Source organism: Electrophorus electricus, chromosome 13 (genome assembly GCF_013358815.1).
Source record: "Electrophorus electricus isolate fEleEle1 chromosome 13, fEleEle1.pri, whole genome shotgun sequence".
Lineage (NCBI taxonomy): Eukaryota > Metazoa > Chordata > Actinopteri > Gymnotiformes > Gymnotidae > Electrophorus > Electrophorus electricus.
In genome coordinates this window covers 21877743-21898081 of record NC_049547.1, presented here as the reverse complement: position 1 = coordinate 21898081, position 20339 = coordinate 21877743, and the positions used below count along the sequence as shown (strand labels likewise).

At 50.5% G+C, this 20339-nt stretch overlaps 1 protein-coding gene across 5 annotated transcripts in view; it reads left to right on the top strand.

The window, feature by feature from the left end:
* Positions 1 to 692: 692 nt before the first annotated feature.
* arhgef10 (Rho guanine nucleotide exchange factor (GEF) 10) overlaps positions 693 to 20339 on the top strand; it is a 58078-nt gene continuing 38431 nt past the window's right edge. For 3 of the 5 annotated variants that reach the window (XM_035532843.1, XM_035532842.1, XM_035532839.1), the window contains exons 1-8: positions 693 to 833; positions 6119 to 6229; positions 9578 to 9982; positions 10131 to 10427; positions 12380 to 12416; positions 12840 to 12928; positions 14023 to 14079; positions 14557 to 14735. In XM_035532843.1, the coding sequence (XP_035388736.1) occupies positions 6190 to 6229; positions 9578 to 9982; positions 10131 to 10427; positions 12380 to 12416; positions 12840 to 12928; positions 14023 to 14079; positions 14557 to 14735 (1104 nt within the window). In that variant the 5' untranslated portion in view covers positions 693 to 833; positions 6119 to 6189. Of the gene's footprint in view, positions 834 to 1169; positions 1265 to 3400; positions 3555 to 6118; positions 6230 to 9577; positions 9983 to 10130; positions 10428 to 12379; positions 12417 to 12839; positions 12929 to 14022; positions 14080 to 14556; positions 14736 to 20339 lie in introns of those variants that run through there. The other 2 variants (XM_035532840.1, XM_035532841.1) reach the window with 2 other exon arrangements.

The window sequence follows — 20339 nt, the reverse complement described above, 5'->3', positions numbered from 1 at the left end:
TCTGCACACAAAATCAATAACGCTTTCTGGCTTCTTCTGGTTGTTTGTTCCTGTTCCTCACCGGAGCTGTGGGGCTCTCACCGTTACCGTCTACCGGGGGGACAGTCGGACTTTACCGACCAACCAGAGTGTGCGCTAGTCTGCTAAACGCGACATTTACACCCCGACGTGAAGGGAGCTTGGCTTATCAGTGTAAATGACATTGGGAATTTAATGGGACGATCTATGCTGTAATTGACCTGGCTAGCGGCTGATTTTGCTGTTTGTTTCCTTCTTGTTGTAATGGAAAAGCGCTTGCTCAAGAACATTTATCATAAACGCCTGATTGCATGTTTTGGACTTGGTGTATCATTATTCGGGGTGTATTCATCATCCCAGGACTCTCAACCTGTGGACTGAGGAAATGAAGGCTGCCGGACTCAGACTCCTAATATCCCCTTCTCCTAATGTCCTAATATCCCCTTCTCCTCGGGCTCCACCGTCTTCTGCACCGCACAGCTGTTCCGAGGGAGCCGCCTCACGCGCGTCACGCGCGCCGCCCTAGGACGCGCGCGTCGCATCCTCACTGGGAGGCCGGTGGGAATGTGATTGACGTACACGCCAGCCAATTGGAAGCGTGCGCTGGACGTGTGCGCCAATGGGCGTGCAGCAGGAGGTGAGGTCGCGCAGGGCTCGGTTTGCATCTGGGCAAGCCGAGCAGAAGTGTCCGCGCGCAGAACATGGGAAAAGGGAAACACCGAGAGTTGCGCGTGGCTGGCCGTTAAGCGTCACCGCGAGCCACGCAGGCATCCCGCCACCGAATGTTTGATTCGCTTCAGAGGTCTCCGTGTATGGTGAGTAGACCCAGAAAATCTCGGTTTTGGGCGGCCGTCTTGACATTCCCACAAACTCCCGAAATCTCGGAATGTGCAGGATGCAGTGAAACGTCGCCGCGCGACCGTGGCATTGCGAGCGTGCGCTGTCAGGCCGCGAGCAGAACTTCTGCAGAACTTCTCCTTCCATGCGCAGACTCGTCCCAAGTTGCGCCCGCGTGCGGGGTCACGTGGTTTTGTGTGGAATTCCGCTGGACGTGGCGAAGTGACATCTGCGTCCGCGCGCAAGCCTGCGGCGGGTGAGTGGCTTCGCTGGTGCGTGCTGCGCGCGGGTTTACTGATAAACAGTCTGGGGTGTGCATTTGAAAGTCTGAGTGTAGAAGTGCCGCGTGGAGGCTGTGATTTCAGCTGACGGTCTGCGCTTTACACCGAAGTAAACTAAATGCTGTAGGGTAAGACTCGCAATTGACTAGTTTCAAATGCTCAGAAAGTGTTTGTTTCTTCCCTGGGTCCTGGTTTGCCTTGTATGTGGCCTTATGTGTCCAGCAGGCCCTACTGGATTCAAATATCTTGTTTTAATTAAAAAATTGATGGGGATCCTAGTGATTTCAGCTCGTTCTTTTCAAGGATGCAGGTACGCGTCCTTCATCGTGGGCGCACAAGCGGCGTAAATGAACACACATTTATGGTGGTGTTGTCCTTCATTAAGACGCCCGTGTGCTCTTCACATGGGAGAGTTCAGCGGTTTCTCCTGCCTTCGTGTAACAGAGCCATTCTGTTCACTGTCGTGGCCTTTCAGAAATGACTCCTCGAGGCTGCGCTGTGATTCCAGCGGCCTGGGGGTTGGGGAGGCGCTCGCGCTATTGTCCGGGCTGTGCCTGTCCAGCTCACTTTGCGTGAGTGCACGGGAGGGGCAGAGCTCCCACTGAAGCTCATTTGCTTAGTAAATAACACACACAGCCGAGCTATTTGAGGCGTGAGTCAGCCAGCCCAGAGCCGCTCTCTAAATAAACCTGGAAGCTTTGAGTCCTCGCACGTTTCAACGACACGGCGGTGTGTCTGTGTGTATAGTGACGTGTGAAACAGCTGCCCAGGTGCTCGTGCAGTCTCTTGTGATCTCAAAGCCAGACTGCTGCAACTCGCTACTTGCTGGTCTTCCTCTAAGAGCCATCAGATCTCTACAACTTGTCCAGAATGCAGCAGCAGGACTGGTCTTCAGTCTTCTGAAGTTCACACACATCACTCCACTGCTGCGCTTCCTTCACTGGCTCCCTGTAGCTGCAGGCATCAGATTTAAAAACCTGATGTTCACCTATAAAGCCAAAGATGAACCAGCCCCTCCAAACATGAGGTCAAAGGTTAAAGCCTGATCCGTACCTCCAGTACTTCCAACCTCCAGTACGGCTCGGCTTGAAGCACCAGGCTTCAGGTCTCATGGAGAGGAGCAAGCATGGAGACTATTCTCTGTCCTGGCTCCCAGATGGTGGAATGAACTTCCGCTTGCTGTCCGGACAGCAGAGTCCCTTGCAGTCTTCAAACACAGACTGAAGACCCATATAGAATATTTAAATGACCTCTGACCCTGCACATATGAAATTCTTACTACTGTTGAGTAACTGAAAGTCTGCAGGTAAAGTTTAATATTATTGTTATTGCACTCGTCGCTGTCTGAGAGCGTACACGTGTTTCACACTTCTAGGTATCAGTAATGATCCTTGTATTACAGTATTCTAGTTCATTGGTTTCTTGAACTCTGACCTACTGTACTAGGATGTGTTCTATGAGTAAATGACAAAGCACTTTTGTAAGTCGCTCTGGAGAAGAGCGTCTGTTAAATGCCATAACTGTAAAGAGACAGAGAGAAAACAATGAGATGAAGGAAGTATTCATTTGGTGTGTGAATCAACAAGGACGATCTTGCACATACACTTCTGTTCACGATGGTTCTTTCGCAGCCATGTGGATTCCATGTCTGCTAGCACAGCTGCTATTTTGGGCTCCTCTCCCGGAGTCCGTGCTGGTGCCCCGTCCGGTGTCCGGGCTGCCCTACGCACCTCTCGGCCATGGGTCATTGGTGTGAACCCCTGCATTAGGTGATGGGCAGGTCATTTTCTTTTAACATGAAAACTGGCAGGTGCGTTAAACAAAACAAAAGCCAAAGACTCGTAATGGCTGCCCTTGTTCGCTCTGGGGCATGATACGTGAGCAAAAAGGGCATCGTTTTCCGGGCAGTCTCTACGCGGTTGGCATCGTGCCCACTCCGTGAGCGTCTCCAGGCGGCTGGCACTATCCACACTTTGTTACGACAGGCTGTCTACCAGCTTGTGCAGATGACGTCAAGCCTGAGTTTGCCTTCTTATAGGGCACACGACAGGCTACGTGGCCTCTAGGTGCTACGTATCCATCGCTATTTCACTGCTTGTACCCGACTGGTCTTAAGTCTCAGCGGTGGGTCTGTCTGAAGTAGTTTAGAAACGTGTTTGCTGCATACGGCTCAGTCAGATCATTCCGGGAGCCCCGGTTAATCTACAACACAACCAGGGATTTTTGAAAAAAGAGTGTTAAAATCATCCAGATTGTTTTTGCAGATATCTGGAGAGAAGCCACATGGACTGGACAGAAAGCTGAGCTACGTGGCCAGTGTGGGGAGTCCTCCATTACAGCCTGTCGCTCACTAACACAGATGTACACACACTGGAGTTGATCGCCTCGGACGAGAAACCAACAGTGTTAAATTCTCCTGTCAGTGGCTATGCAAAGTGTCTGTGTCTGTGCGTGTCTGTGTCTGTGCGTGTCTGTGTCTGTGCGTGTGCGTGTCTGCGTGTCTGTGCGTGTCTGTGTCTGTGCGTGTCTGTGCGTCTGCGTCTGTGTCTGTGCAAACATGTTCTCATTAGTTTGGTGTGACTGCTGACAGTTGGTTTTATCTGCACTGGTTTCTACTTGAACAAGCAAGAGAGTCATCCTTTCTCTCTCTCTCTCTGTCTCTCTCTCTCTCTCTTTCTCCCCCTCTCTCTCTATCTCTCTCTCTCTCCCCCTCTCCCTCTCTCTCTCTCTCTCTCTCTCTCTCTCTCTCTCTCTCTCTCTCTCTGTGGAGAGTGAAGAATGATGAGTGGAGTGGTCACAGTACAGTGAGAGCTGCTGTTCACTCTGCTCCCATTACCATAAATAGAGCGAGAGCGCGAGCGTGCGAGAGCGCGAGAGCAGTCACCTGTCATGAGAACCGGCAGAGACCAGGCACAAAGGAGAAGCAGAAAGAGTGAACAAGTGTGGGAAAGTCAGAGAGTGTGCAAACGAAGGAGACATTAGTGTGCGTTAGTTCACTGTCCGTTCTAAGCTGCTTTGTTGTCCTGGTCACACCCGCTGAGCTGACATTGTCTTAGGGGTCACGCCTCACTCCATACAGTAGGACAGAGGTGGACAGCCAGCGTCTGAGATTCTCTGTGACAGACATGATTCTGACCTCTCCCTCTCCCTCCCTCTCTCTCTCTCTCTCTCTCTCTCCCTCTCTCCCTCCCTCTCTTCTTCTGTCTCTAGAGTTAGCAGTCGTAACAGAGACAGTTTGTCTTTTTGTAGGAGGGTGTGTCCCTTTAAGAATCCTCACACAGATTACTGTTTACTCCTGGATCACTCAATCGTAATGTGTGTTGAAGGCCCTGACACTAATTCTCTGCATTATTGCCAATCTGTAAATGACATCTTCCTGTTGTACTGTCTGGCTTCCGTGTGTGTGTGTGTGTGTGTGTGTGTGTGTGTGTGTGTGTGTGTGCGATCATCGTCATCCTCTCAGACCTGGTGTGTTCCAGTGGGTGCTGTCATTTTGGTTTTGAAGTGTTATAATTTGGTTTGGTCTGTCTGTCTCTCTCTCAGTCTGGTCCTGTTGTGGAACAGCGTGGGTGTTTTGTAAAATGGTGCCTGTTTGTTGAGTAGTGTTGGGCGTGAGGGGCTGTGTCACTCCACGCTCCTGAGAAAAGAACATGCACCTCTCGTTTGTGTATGTGGATTTAATAACGTCTTAATAATTTAATAATCTCTCTCTCTCTCTCTCTCTCTCTCCTTCATTGTTTCGCCTTGGGTCCGTATTTTGACGCGGTGTGAAGCTGTACTCCACTCGTCTGTCATCTTTGTGGGTGGCCCTGGTTTGAGCGGCCGCGTCATGTTGGACGATCCTAACACTCAAACGTTGTTAGCTGTGTTTACCTCAAAGCTCGCAAATAAGAAGCCAAGGCTGTGCTCCTTCCTTTACTGCCAACCTGTGCTGTTTTTGTTTTGTGGGAGGTGTGTGTGTGCGCGCTGCATGAATCTTACAGACTGCTCGGGGACACAGAGCTGCAGGGGACCTGTGTGTGAAATCCAGAGTTACTCTCTGCTCCGGTCAACCCTGCATATTTACGTGACCCTACAAGGAGCACTCTATTCCATAAAAGGACATCAGTGTTCCTCTAACCGTGTGTGTGTGTGTGTGTGTGTGTGTGTGTGTGTGTGTGTGTGTGTGTGTGTGTGAGAGAGAGAGAGAGAGAAACACACTCTATACTCTCTATACTTTCTATTCTCAATCTATACTCTATACTCTCGCTATACTCTATATATACTCTCTATTCTCTATCTATACTCTATACTCTCTATACTCTATACTCTCCCTATCTCTATATTCTCTCTATACTCTACGCTTTCTATACTCTCACTATACTCTATACTCTCCATACTCTCTCTATACTCTGTATATACTCTCTATACTCTATATACTCTCCATATTCTCTCTATACTAAAATCGCATTCCCAAAATGCCATAAAAACGGAATAAAGGCTATCTGAGAACGTAGCACACTAATGTCCGAACTAGTCCTGAATCGGGAACCCACGTTCCCGACCCATTCCATGACTCACGGAGAAACAACATAACCGTCCAGTTATACAGCAGAGGTTCTGCCGGTTAACCCTGACCTTAGTGCAGCTGTGTGTGTGAGATTGGTTGTTTCCTGTTTCTCTTATAGTGTGTGTGTTTGGTAATTTTCTTGTTTCTCTTATAGTGTGTGTGTGTGTGCGTGTGTGTGTGTTTGGTAATTTTCTTGTTTCTCTTCTAGTGCGTGTGTGTGTGTGTGTGTGTGTGTGTGTGTGTTTGGTAATTTTCTTGTTTCTCTTCTAGTGTGTGTGTGTGTGTGTGTGTGTGTGCGCGTGTGTGTGTGTTTGGTCATTTTCTTGTTTCTCTTCTAGTGCGTGTGTGTGTGTGTGTGTGTGTGTTTGGTCATTTTCTTGTTTCTCTTCTAGTGTGTGTGAGTTGTTGTTTCTTCTTTCCTCTCCCTCGGCAGGTGCGTGCGTGTGTGTGAAGCCCTCCGTCCTGTCCGCTGGCCTGAAGACCCCCACAGACAAGCCGGCTGCCATGGAGACAGACGACTTTCCTCCGCCTCCTCCTCCTGACGGTGAGACACACAGGAGTCTGGAGTCTGACTCGCTCTGAGTCATCACAGGAGTCTGACTCGCTCTGAGTCATCACAGGAGTCTGACTCGCTCTGAGTCATCACAGGAGTCTGACTCGCTCTGAGTCATCACTGGAGTCTGACTCGCTCTGACCGAGTCATCACAGGAGTCTGAGCAGCTCTGCCCTGTACAGATTTCACACTGCGTCACCTCCTCACATCCAGGGTGCTGTCGGCACCGCCTGTCCGGTCTGGTGACTCCAGACGCAGACCTGAGGTGCTCCAGCTAGAATATCTGTCCAGTGATTTTTGTTTTAGGTCCAACACCAGCCCTCTTTGTCGGATTGGTAAAGATGCCAATCAGTAATCAATTAGTTGTGCAGTACAGAAGGGGGGTAGTCGTAGGGGAGAGCGAGACAGTGAGAAGAGCCGTGTGTTCATATGATCCGTGTGTCAACACTGAGGAGCGCGTGGGCTGTTGCAAAAGATCGAGACAAGGAATACAACACGCACACAAACTCAAACACAGAATGCACAATGCAATGGAAAATGCCACTAACATAATAAAGCGACTGATTTTGCCTGTGCGCGTTTGAGTGCCCGTGTAAACTACGGAGGCTGCACGTGCGTTTGTCCGAGACAACATAAAAGGCAGGAAGACACGGCGATGCAATCAAAGGCTGGTGTCACACGCAATCGCAGACAAAACAGTACAGTTACTGGCTGTCATGGTGATGCCAGGGGCCAGGAGGTGACCTACGACAGCCGGCATGACTGAGCAGTATGAAGAAGAGGAGAACAGATTGTGCATTGTGTGATGAAATGGCACCGCCTCCCCGAGCGAGACCGCCTGGTTCTGATGTGCTACCTCCCCCCCACGGGTCTAAACCGCTCCGGGCTGGTTTGGGAAGTGCCCTTTCTCGCCCCGGGCCTGCACGGGAAGCACTCGCCTGGAAACGTCACGTGACATTCGAAGAGGCCGCGGTTAGGGAGGTCACTCTGGACGTGTGTGTCAGCGTGGGTCGGGGAGAGTTGGGGGTGAGTCAGGTGACCTCAGTCTTCAGCCATTCAGCAGTCAGTAGTTCTTTAGTCATTAATTCAGTGGGTGGGGTCTGTCCCTCTTGCTGGTATCCCAAACCCATAGTGATAAACCCTCGATAAGATGGCACGCCTCAGGACAAGGGGATTTCAGTCCTGTTTTATCTCAGATCATTGCTTTCAGATCAAAACACACCTCAGCTTGGCATTCAAAGTCTCTAGAGCGCTAAGGCCCCCTGCCTGGAGCATGGTAAGAAATAGAACACTGCTAAAACGTGGACTGGCTCAGGGTCACCGAGGGCCGGACTGGAAACTTCAGTGTGAGATGAAGTGTATTACCTGAAAGTTTCCTTAGGAAATTTCCTTTAATGAATATTTACACTCAGACTTTGTTTAACACATGCTTGTATGTGGGAGTGTGTGAGTGAGTGTGTTTCTGTGCGCGCGCGCGTCGGTGTGCGCGCGCGTCTGTGTGCGCGTGTCGGTGCGTGCGTGTGCGCGTGTATGTGTCTCATTAACAAAGCTAGAAGGCTGGTAAATCTCTTTTAGACCATGAAGTCTCTCATACTGTCTTTCCCCTCCATCGCTCCATCCCTCTCTTTCTAACACACTCACTCTCTCTCTCCCCTTCCCCATTCTGTCTTTTTTTTTTTTTTGCTGTTGCACCCAAAGTAAAAGACTGACACTATAAAGAATAAACACTATAAAGCATTAACACTGTAGTATAAACAGTATAAATGATAAATACTATAAACGCTATAAACTGTATTTAAAAGCAGTTGAAGACCTCCATTTCCTGTGTGTTTGCTTGACGTTATTAATCAAAGCTCCACACCTGTCTGGTTCCGTTCTGTTTCCAGCCGGGGTTTGGGATTAGCCGTTAGCAGCTGGATTTGGGGGGAAACTCGTCCCTGTTCCTGTTACGATTCCATTTCCTGTCTGCCTGATTCTGTTTCCTCTCTGCACACCTCAGTTGTGCCGCTGGGTATTTTGGCCCTTGTTGGACTCCAGCGTTCAGCCTCATGGTCTGGTTTTATTTAGAGCTGTTTGGGGACGGCGTTTCCTGACCCACGGCAGACCGGCACGTTTCCTGCCCACTGAAGCCCAACCTATCCATGCAGCGCTTGTAACTTCTCGTACGCCATGACGAGCAAAAAAAGAAACCACAGCAAGTGTCTCTTTGGCCTAGTCAGGCAGACGTGTGAAAGTGCACGGCCGTGCACCACGAGTCCAACAGGTTACAGATATCCAGCTGTTCTTAGTTGGCCCGCCTAGAAGGGTCCATAGGTTTGTGTTGTCCAGTGTCTGCACAGGGTCCTTCTGTGGTCTATCGCACGACTCTGACCCAATCGCTCCTTTTATTTGCTGCTCAACCGCCTGCAGCGGGCGCCGTGTTCTGTACCGATGCCTGTGCCACCCTGAAAACTATGGCTGTAACCATATTGGGTTGCTTTCCTCGGTGTTGGAGGGGGTGGTGCCCAGAGCCAAAGCACTGCTGCAGAAATAGCTGCGGCGCAGCACGGGTGGAGGTGGGTTGGTGGAGGTGGTTTCCAGCCGTTCCACAGCTTTCTAAGAATAAGAAACTCACACACTCACACACACACACACACACACACACACACACACACACACACACACACACACACATGTACTCTCTTCACATTTAGAGTTGTTACATGTCACTTTCCAAGGAAATCCAGTGTTGGAAACCATGTGTACCGACTGTATAACGTAACTCTCCCGGGTAAATAACCGTAAATAAACATACCCGTGTTTGACAGCGAGTGTCGGGTGTGTGCACGACAGCTCTCTTGATAGTAAAGCACAGAGCCCTGGACAGTCCTGCACACACAGGACACGCGTTTCACGTGACAGTTCGTCTGACAAAGAGCAACTGACATCAGCTACTGACTGGTGTCACATACACAGGCGCACATATAAATATTGTGGTTTGTTTTTGTTGTTATTTTGTTTTCTTTGTTTTGTCTTGACCATGTTATGTTTTGAGTGGCAGGGATTCTTGGATAACTGATAATTGATGATTTGATGATTTTTGTATATAGTTGTTTATATCAATACGCATTAAAAAGAAATATATATATATGTATGTGTGTGTGTGTGTGTGTGTGTGTGTGTGTGTGTGTGTGTATGTATGTATGTATGTATATATATATATAATATATATTTATTTGTTTAGTTATTAATGGAATTGTGATGTATGGTGAAATAAACACAGCAGCACAGTTAGAACGTTCTTCCACCAGTCAGGCTATGTGAGCAGACCTAACATGCTTTTACTCCCTCTGATATTAGTGCTGGATGATGATGATGAAGAGGAAGGTAGGTGCTTCGAGTTTGACGACAGCGCCGATGAAGCGCCCGAGGCTGACCGTCCTCTGCCGGACCCTCCCGCGCTTGACCTCGGTCCTCCGAGCCACCAGGCAGCAGCGGCAACAGGCCCCTCCCCCTCGTCCCCTCCGGAGGGCGGCGTCGAGCCACGCCGGCCGAACTCGGAGGACGCGGAGGTGGATCTGCCTCGGCCGCTGCCGAACTGCCGCGCCCCAGGTACCCCCTCGTCCACGAGTGGTGCCCCGTGCGAGGATTTTCCTCCGCCCCCTCAGGAGGAGCCAACTCCTGATTGGTCGGTGGCGGCTTTAAGCTTGGCCCCTGACCCGCCTCCACCTCCAGAGGAACTTGCCACTCTACCTGCTCCAACAGGTACCATAACGGGGTCACAGGAACACGCCGAGTGTAGATTTAAAATTCCTTAACAACGGTGTTTGGGGTTGGTTTTTTAGGGGTTTTTTGCAATGGTTTGCAATGTTAAAGCAAACTGGTCTAATTTGTGTTGGATTTCGGTCGTTAGGATCCAGCGACTTGCGTGCGGCATCTGGCAGGGACCCCCAGCCCAAAGCCAGCCCGTACTCAGTGATTGACATCGCTCCCGTCCAACAGCAGCAGGTGTGCCAACAGAGCCCGCCTCTTTCCCCTTACCCATCCAATGGGAATGAAGGGGAGTTCCAGGAAGTGCCCAGCAGCCCCGGCGTGCCGTCCGGCTACTCTGTGCCTGTGCCCTGTGGCTATGCCACGCCTTCCAGCGTGCCCGTCATCGTGCCCGCTTACACCACACCCATCATCATCCGTCACCTCTCTGTGGATGACGGTAAAGGCAATCCACTTTCTGTCTTCTTCTTCACACACATGCACACGGATGCACTCGGGCACGTGCGTTGTCTGTCTGTCTGGCCCCATGTCTGTCTGTGTTCTCCAGTGTGTGTGAGACATTTGAAGTCTGCGTGAGGTTGGTGTTAGGGTGCGAGAAGTTTGAAGGTTGCGTGAGGTTGGCGTTAGGGTGCGAGACGTTTGAAGGTTGCGTGAGGTTGGTGTTAGGGCGCGAGAAGTTTGAAGGTTGCGTGAGGTTGGCGTTAGGGCGCGAGACGTTTGAAGCTTGCGTGAGTATGGTGTTAGGGCGCGAGACGTTTGAAAGTTGCGTGAGGTTGGTGTTAGGGCGCGAGACGTTTGAAGTCTGCGTGAGGTTGGTGTTAGGGTGCGAGACGTTTGAAGGTTGCGTGAGGTTGGTGTTAGGGCGCGAGACGTTTGAAGGTTGCGTGAGGTTGGTGTTAGGGCACGAGACGTTTGAAGTCTGCGTGAGGTTGGTGTTAGGGTGCGAGACGTTTGAAGGTTGCGTGAGGTTGGTGTTAGGGTGCGAGACGTTTGAAGTCTGCGTGAGGTTGGTGTTAGGGTGCGAGACGTTTGAAGGTTGCGTGAGGTTGGTGTTAGGGTGCGAGACGTTTGAAGGTTGCGTGAGGTTGGTGTTAGGGTGCGAGACGTTTGAAGGTTGCGTGAGGTTGGCGTTAGGGTGCGAGACGTTTGAAGTCTGCGTGAGGTTGGTGTTAGGGTGCGAGACGTTTGAAGGTTGCGTGAGGTTGGTGTTAGGGTGCGAGACGTTTGAAGGTTGCGTGAGGTTGGTGTTAGGGTGCGAGACGTTTGAAGGTTGCGTGAGGTTGGCGTTAGGGTGCGAGACGTTTGAAGTCTGCGTGAGGTTGGTGTTAGGGTGCGAGACGTTTGAAGGTTGCGTGAGGTTGGTGTTAGGGTGCGAGACGTTTGAAGGTTGCGTGAGGTTGGTGTTAGGGTGCGAGACGTTTGAAGGTTGCGTGAGGTTGGTGTTAGGGTGCGAGACGTTTGAAGGTTGCGTGAGGTTGGTGTTAGGGTGCGAGACGTTTGAAGTCTGCGTGAGGTTGGTGTTAGGGTGCGAGACGTTTGAAGGTTGCGTGAGGTTGGTGTTAGGGTGCGAGACGTTTGAAGGTTGCGTGAGGTTGGTGTTAGGGTGCGAGACGTTTGAAGGTTGCGTGAGGTTGGCGTTAGGGTGCGAGACGTTTGAAGTCTGCGTGAGGTTGGCGTTAGGGTGCGAGACGTTTGAAGGTTGCGTGAGGTTGGTGTTAGGGTGCGAGACGTTTGAAGGTTGCGTGAGGTTGGTGTTAGGGTGCGAGACGTTTGAAGGTTGCGTGAGGTTGGCGTTAGGGTGCGAGACGTTTGAAGTCTGCGTGAGGTTGGTGTTAGGGTGCGAGACGTTTGAAGTCTGCGTGAGGTTGGTGTTGGAGGTGGACGTGTTTCTCTTTGACAGGTTGATGGTCGGTGCAGGTTCAGTTTAGACTGGAAAACTTTCTGTTTCCGAAATGACACGGCATGGTTTGTGACTTCTCTCTGGAATGGTGGGAATGTTCTGAAGGAAGAGAAGAAACGGCCCGTCTGTCATGTGGCATATCCACGTATAGCTGTGTTCCAATTGAGGAGAATGAGGTCAGAAGAAGGCCGTGTTCAGTAGTCATCCAGTTTTACACAGAAATGGCACTAAAAGTGGACTTGATTAATGATTAATTAACTAATTCCACTCTATACCCTTACTCCGTGCCATCTGTGCACTAGATCTTATTTCAATATATTGTCGCCCCCTGGTGGTGGAAATGTTTCCCTGATCTTGGGTAGACTTAAAAAAGTGGCCTATTCAGTTTCAGTAGAAATTAAGATGTAATTTTTTAAAAGCAGTAGTCATAATAAATACTTGTTAATGAATGTCTTTAATAATCCATTTTTATATGTTGTTCTCTCCTACAGTGACTGTGGTTGGGGCGGGCGGTTCTTTGACAGACAGGTGAGTTGTAAATGTGATTGGTTACCTGTTCAGTCTACAGTTAACCCTTTCCTGCATAAATATGGCTCACAGCAGCCTGAATAACACTTCACATTGGAAACACATTTAGAACTGCATTAATCTGTGCTGGATTAATTGGTGTATGATTAAATGTGTTTGGTGAATTGGTGTTCAGTAAGACCTTCCTGGAGTTTTTAGTGCCATTACAGTGTATTGATCCTTACATTTGATTGGCTGAATCAGGATCATCAACAACACTTAGGGTTTATTATGGTATTTAAAATTTCAGGTCTGAAAAATCTGAGTCTTCAAGCGCTACATGATTTGTGTGCGTGTGTGGGTGTGTGCATGTGGGGGTGGGTGCGTGGGTGCGTGTGTGCGTGTGTGGGTGTTTCAATCTCTTTTATTTGTGCATCTTTGCAGTGTGTTCAGTGAAGAGCACCCAGCCATAAAGGAGGAAGATGCACTGGCTAAGTGGGTTTCGGACCCTGCCAACATGGCCTGGATGGAGAGTAAGTTTCTGTTGTAGTCACAGCATTGGGTGGAGGTCTTGGTGAGCTGCTGAGGTGATTGGTGTTAACTGCTCCACCTGTAGCCGAGCGTCTTGTCTGGAGAGCAGTGCGATTGGTCCATCCGCCAAGTGTAGAAGGTTGGCAGTGAGTCACCTGGTTCCCAACAGCCCACCAGCACTCTGACTCAGTCTGCTGTCCTGCTCCGTTTGTCTGGCTTTGGGATGTGCGCTTTCCTTACTGAAAATCTCACCGGCAATGTTGCATCGGAATGGCACGTGTTTAGTTGCTTGTGTGTTGGCCGACATCCCCACCAAACGCCCCACCAAACACGCGAAGCCCCATTTGAATCCGCTACTGGTTTTCGCTCGTGTCATGTGATGGTCACGAGGGAAAATGAGCCTTCAGTGTCCCTCAGTTTGTTCCACATATGAATCTCTGTTCATCCAAGTGGTCTTGTACCATGTGGAAATCAAAGCTGGTGGGGCTGACCAGCACTGCTTAGATGCTCAGTAGTGCAGCTCTAAAGGTTGCACATCTGATCTAGAGGGACCCAGTGTGCATGCAGCGCCGATCTAGAGAGAATGCTGAACTGCCCCTGTAGTCTTTAGCCAGTCAGATCCAGAGCAGTCAGATCCAGAGCAGTCATAAAGTATCTCTATACAGTCAATCAGACCTGGTGTGTGAGTGTGTGAGTGTGAGTGTGTGAGTGTGAGTGTGTGAGTGTGAGTGTGTGAGTGTGTGAGTGTGAGTGTGAGTGTGTGAGTGTGAGTGTGTGAGTGTGAGTGTGTGAGTGTGAGTGTGTGTGTGAGTGTGTGTGTGAGTGAGTGTGAGTGAGTGTGAGTGTGAGCGTGTCTGTGTCTGTGTGTGTGTCTGTGTCTGTGTGTGTGTATGTGTGTGTGAGTGTGTGTGTGTGTGTGGGGTCCTGATGTATTTTTCCTAGGTTTTTTTCATTCCCGGACTCACTTCCTTCCTCTTCTACAGAGGAAGTGGTGCTCGGACAGGGCTCCTCCAGAACAGCTCATCCGTTCTCACACACACACACACACACACGTAGAAATGTGAAGTTTTAGGGTGAGCGTGTGACTGTATTTCAGGTCCAGATGAAGTTATTTATGACGATGTGCCTAGAGAGAACACTGGATCCACTACAGGTCAGTGTCACTCGTCTTTCTCTCTCTCTCTCTCTCTCTCTCTCTCTCTCTTTCACTTCTTCTTTTGCTGGATCTGTTGTGAATATTCTTACTGTTCTTTGCAGTCTCTGAATCAAATTAATTGTCAACACCTGCCATGTTTATCAGTATCTGGTGAGCTTGACTGTCATTTATTACCAGTTGTTTTGTTGTTATCGTCTCCTGCACGGTTTGGTTTGGTTGTATTTGTAGCCACTGCAGGTCCTAAACAAATAAAGCTCTTAAGCCTCCTGAATTGATCGACTTTGTAACAGCTTCTGAAACCAAAATGAGCACAAACACCGTGTGTGTCTGTGCGTGCGGGTGTGTGTGGGTGCGTGCGCGCGGGTGTGCATGCGTCCATGTGGGTGGGTGTGCGCGCGTGCGTGTGGGTGTGCGTGGGTGTGCGGGCGTGCGTGTGGGTGTGCGTGCGTGCGTGCGTGCGCGCGCTTCCTCCAGATCTAGAAGAGATGATCTATGATGACGTTGAGCATGGTGAGGAGGGCAGCAGCTCTCTGGACAACGGCTGGAGCTCCAGTGAGTTCGAGAGCTACGACGAGACCAGCGACCACGAGAACGGCCACGCCCACAACGGCATCCCCAGCGCCTTCGTACGAAGGCCGAGCAGGAAGACGCACGTGCGTGCGCAACTCCCTCCTCCCACTGCACAAAACATACAAAACAAACATCTCATTAAACCTCCAGAAGCAAAAGAGAATCGGTCACTTTTCCAGAGTTTTACTGATGAACCTCCCTGTGCTCAGACTGTCCAAAGTTCCACAGCATGGGTGACTCAGTTTCAAGTTTCAAGTTTGGTTTATTCGTCACATACATAGTCATACATGGTATAACTCGCAGTGAAATGGTGGAGAGTGCTCTGTCCAAACTGAGGAGAAAAAACAGGGGTACATACAGAAATATAGATATTCTCTTTATGTGAAATATATATATATGCATAGATAAATATATATATTCAGTGAGACTATATTCAGTCAGTGAGACTGCCTTGATCTCTTTTCAACATTGCCTAGGCCTTCCATTTTACCTTGTTTCTATGGAAACAAGAGAATTAGAAAGTTTTACCCCATCATAGAGTAAAATCCTGTTTAGGTGCCTGTGGAACTGGCACAGGTAGGGGTGTGGCCTAATAATCCAGAGGTGGGGGTGTGGCCTAATATCCAGAGGTGGGGGTGTGGCCTAATATCCAGAGGTGGGGGTGTGGCCTAATATCCAGAGGTGGGGGTGTGGCCTAATATCCAGAGGTAGGGTTGTGGCGTAATATCCACGTGTGTTTGTGTGCCTGTGTGTGTGTGCGTGTATGCATGTGTGTGGTAGTTAACTGACGCTCTCCCTCTGTTCAGCTGTAGTAGTGTGTGTTTGTGTGTGTGTGTGCGGTAACTGTCGCTCTCCCTCTGTTCAGCTGTAGTAGTGTGTTTGTGTGTGTGTGCGGTAACTGTCGCTCTCCCTCTGTTCAGCTGTAGTAGTGTGTGTTTGTGTGTGAGTGCGGTAACTGTCGCTCTCCCTCTGTTCAGCTGTAGTAGTTGTGTGTGTGTGCGGTAACTGTCGCTCTCCTTCTGTTCAGCTGTAGTGTGTGTGTGTGTGTGTGTGTGTGTGTGCGGTAACTGTCGCTCTCCCTCTGTTCAGCTGTAGTAGTGTGTGTGTGTGTGTGTGTGTGTGTGTGCGGTAACTGTCGCTCTCCCTCTGTTCAGCTGTAGTAGTGTGTGTGTGTGTGTGTGTGTGCGGTAACTGTCGCTCTCCCTCTGTTCAGCTGTAGTAGTGTGTGTGTGTGTGTGTGTGTGTGCGGTAACTGTCGCTCTCCCTCTGTTCAGCTGTAGTAGTGTGTGTGTGTGTGTGTGTGTGCGGTAACTGTCGCTCTCCCTCTGTTCAGCTGTAGTAGTGTGTGTGTGTGTGTGTGTGTGCGGTAACTGTCGCTCTCCCTCTGTTCAGCTGTAGTAGTGTGTGTGTGTGTGTGTGTGTGTGTGTGTGTGCGGTAACTGTCGCTCTCCCTCTGTTCAGCTGTAGTAGTGTGTGTGTGTGTGCGTGCGGTAACTGTCGCTCTCCCTCTGTTCAGCTGTAGTAGTGTGTGTGTGTGTGCGGTAACTGTCGCTCTCCCTCTGTTCAGCTGTAGTAGTGTGTGTGTGTGCGGTAACTGTCGCTCTCCCTCTGTTCAGCTGTAGTAGTGTGTGTGTGTGTGTGTGTGCGGTAACTGTCGCTCTCCCTCTGTTCAGCTGTAGTAGTGTGGGTGTGTTTGTGTGTGTGTGTGCGGTAACTGTCGCTCTCCCTCTGTTCAGCTGTAGTAGTAGTGTGTGTGTGTGTGTGCGGTAACTGTCGCTCTCCCTCTGTTCAGCTGTAGTAGTGTGTGTGTGTGTGTGTGTGCGGTAACTGTCGCTCTCCCTCTGTTCAGCTGTAGTAGTGTGTGTGTGTGTGTGTGTGTGTGCGGTAACTGTCGCTCTCCCTCTGTTCAGCTGTAGTAGTGTGTGTGTGTGTGTGTGTGCGGTAACTGTCGCTCTCCCTCTGTTCAGCTGTAGTAGTGTGTGTGTGTGTGTGTGTGCGGTAACTGTCGCTCTCCCTCTGTTCAGCTGTAGTAGTGTGTGTGTGTGTGTGTGTGTGTGCGGTAACTGTCGCTCTCCCTCTGTTCAGCTGTAGTAGTGTGTGTGTGTGTGTGTGTGCGGTAACTGTCGCTCTCCCTCTGTTCAGCTGTAGTAGTGTGTGTGTGTGTGTGTGCGGTAACTGTCGCTCTCCCTCTGTTCAGCTGTAGTAGTGTGTGTGTGTGTGTGTGTGCGGTAACTGTCGCTCTCCCTCTGTTCAGCTGTAGTAGTGTGTGTGTGTGTGTGTGTGTGTGTGTGCGGTAACTGTCGCTCTCCCTCTGTTCAGCTGTAGTAGTGTGTGTGTGTGTGCGTGCGGTAACTGTCGCTCTCCCTCTGTTCAGCTGTAGTAGTGTGTGTGTGTGTGCGGTAACTGTCGCTCTCCCTCTGTTCAGCTGTAGTAGTGTGTGTGTGTGCGGTAACTGTCGCTCTCCCTCTGTTCAGCTGTAGTAGTGTGTGTGTGTGTGTGTGTGCGGTAACTGTCGCTCTCCCTCTGTTCAGCTGTAGTAGTGTGGGTGTGTTTGTGTGTGTGTGTGCGGTAACTGTCGCTCTCCCTCTGTTCAGCTGTAGTAGTAGTGTGTGTGTGTGTGTGCGGTAACTGTCGCTCTCCCTCTGTTCAGCTGTAGTAGTGTGTGTGTGTGTGTGTGTGCGGTAACTGTCGCTCTCCCTCTGTTCAGCTGTAGTAGTGTGTGTGTGTGTGTGTGTGTGCGGTAACTGTCGCTCTCCCTCTGTTCAGCTGTAGTAGTGTGTGTGTGTGTGTGTGTGCGGTAACTGTCGCTCTCCCTCTGTTCAGCTGTAGTAGTGTGTGTGTGTGTGTGTGTGTGTGTGTGTGTGTGTGTGTGTGCGGTAACTGTCGCTCTCCCTCTGTTCAGCTGTAGTAGTGTGTGTGTGTGTGTGTGTGTGTGTGTGTGTGTGCGGTAACTGTCGCTCTCCCTCTGTTCAGCTGTAGTAGTGTGTGTGTGTGTGTGTGCGGTAACTGTCGCTCTCCCTCTGTTCAGCTGTAGTAGTGTGTGTGTGTGTGTGTGTGTGCGGTAACTGTCGCTCTCCCTCTGTTCAGCTGTAGTAGTGTGTGTGTGTGTGTGTGTGTGTGTGCGGTAACTGTCGCTCTCCCTCTGTTCAGCTGTAGTAGTGTGTGTGTGTGTGTGTGTGCGTGCGGTAACTGTCGCTCTCCCTCTGTTCAGCTGTAGTAGTGTGTGTGTGTGCGGTAACTGTCGCTCTCCCTCTGTTCAGCTGTAGTAGTGTGTGTGTGTGCGGTAACTGTCGCTCTCCCTCTGTTCAGCTGTAGTAGTGTGTGTGTGTGTGCGGTAACTGTCGCTCTCCCTCTGTTCAGCTGTAGTAGTGTGTGTGTGTGCGGTAACTGTCGCTCTCCCTCTGTTCAGCTGTAGTAGTGTGTGTGCGTGTGTGTGCGGTAACTGTCGCTCTCCCTCTGTTCAGCTGTAGTAGTGTGTGTGTGTGTGTGTGTGTGTGTGCGGTAACTGTCGCTCTCCCTCTGTTCAGCTGTAGTAGTGTGTGTGTGTGTGTGTGTGCGGTAACTGTCGCTCTCCCTCTGTTCAGCTGTAGTAGTGTGTGTGTGCGGTAACTGTCACTCTCCCTCTGTTCAGCTGTAGTAGTGTGTGTGTGTGTGTGTGTGTGTGCGGTAACTGTCGCTCTCCCTCTGTTCAGCTGTAGTAGTGTGTGTGTGTGCGGTAACTGTCGCTCTCCCTCTGTTCAGCTGTAGTAGTGTGTGTGTGTGTGCGGTAACTGTCGCTCTCCCTCTGTTCAGCTGTAGTAGTGTGTGTGTGTGTGCGGTAACTGTCGCTCTCCCTCTGTTCAGCTGTAGTAGTGTGTGTGTGTGCGGTAACTGTCGCTCTCCCTCTGTTCAGCTGTAGTAGTGTGTGTGTGTGTGCGTGCGGTAACTGTCGCTCTCCCTCTGTTCAGCTGTAGTAGTGTGTGTGTGTGTGCGGTAACTGTCGCTCTCCCTCTGTTCAGCTGTAGTAGTGTGTGTGTGTGCGGTAACTGTCGCTCTCCCTCTGTTCAGCTGTAGTAGTGTGTGTGTGTGTGTGTGTGCGGTAACTGTCGCTCTCCCTCTGTTCAGCTGTAGTAGTGTGGGTGTGTTTGTGTGTGTGTGTGCGGTAACTGTCGCTCTCCCTCTGTTCAGCTGTAGTAGTAGTGTGTGTGTGTGTGTGCGGTAACTGTCGCTCTCCCTCTGTTCAGCTGTAGTAGTGTGTGTGTGTGTGTGTGTGCGGTAACTGTCGCTCTCCCTCTGTTCAGCTGTAGTAGTGTGTGTGTGTGTGTGTGTGTGCGGTAACTGTCGCTCTCCCTCTGTTCAGCTGTAGTAGTGTGTGTGTGTGTGTGTGTGCGGTAACTGTCGCTCTCCCTCTGTTCAGCTGTAGTAGTGTGTGTGTGTGTGTGTGTGTGTGTGTGCGGTAACTGTCGCTCTCCCTCTGTTCAGCTGTAGTAGTGTGTGTGTGTGTGTGTGTGTGTGCGGTAACTGTCGCTCTCCCTCTGTTCAGCTGTAGTAGTGTGTGTGTGTGTGTGTGTGTGTGCGGTAACTGTCGCTCTCCCTCTGTTCAGCTGTAGTAGTGTGTGTGTGTGTGCGGTAACTGTCGCTCTCCCTCTGTTCAGCTGTAGTAGTGTGTGTGTGTGTGTGTGTGTGCGGTAACTGTCGCTCTCCCTCTGTTCAGCTGTAGTAGTGTGTGTGTGTGTGTGTGTGTGTGTGTGTGCGGTAACTGTCGCTCTCCCTCTGTTCAGCTGTAGTAGTGTGTGTGTGTGTGCGTGCGGTAACTGTCGCTCTCCCTCTGTTCAGCTGTAGTAGTGTGTGTGTGTGTGCGGTAACTGTCGCTCTCCCTCTGTTCAGCTGTAGTAGTGTGTGTGTGTGCGGTAACTGTCGCTCTCCCTCTGTTCAGCTGTAGTAGTGTGTGTGTGTGTGTGTGTGTGCGGTAACTGTCGCTCTCCCTCTGTTCAGCTGTAGTAGTGTGGGTGTGTTTGTGTGTGTGTGTGCGGTAACTGTCGCTCTCCCTCTGTTCAGCTGTAGTAGTAGTGTGTGTGTGTGTGTGCGGTAACTGTCGCTCTCCCTCTGTTCAGCTGTAGTAGTGTGTGTGTGTGTGTGTGTGTGCGGTAACTGTCGCTCTCCCTCTGTTCAGCTGTAGTAGTGTGTGTGTGTGTGTGTGCGGTAACTGTCGCTCTCCCTCTGTTCAGCTGTAGTAGTGTGTGTGTGTGTGTGTGTGCGGTAACTGTCGCTCTCCCTCTGTTCAGCTGTAGTAGTGTGTGTGTGTGTGTGTGTGTGTGTGTGTGTGTGTGTGTGTGTGCGGTAACTGTCGCTCTCCCTCTGTTCAGCTGTAGTAGTGTGTGTGTGTGTGTGTGTGTGTGTGTGTGTGTGTGAGGTAACTGTCGCTCTCCCTCTGTTCAGCTGTAGTAGTGTGTGTGTGTGTGTGTGCGGTAACTGTCGCTCTCCCTCTGTTCAGCTGTAGTAGTGTGTGTGTGTGTGTGTGTGTGCGGTAACTGTCGCTCTCCCTCTGTTCAGCTGTAGTAGTGTGTGTGTGTGTGTGTGTGTGTGTGCGGTAACTGTCGCTCTCCCTCTGTTCAGCTGTAGTAGTGTGTGTGTGTGTGTGTGTGTGTGTGTGTGCGGTAACTGTCGCTCTCCCTCTGTTCAGCTGTAGTAGTGTGTGTGTGTGCGGT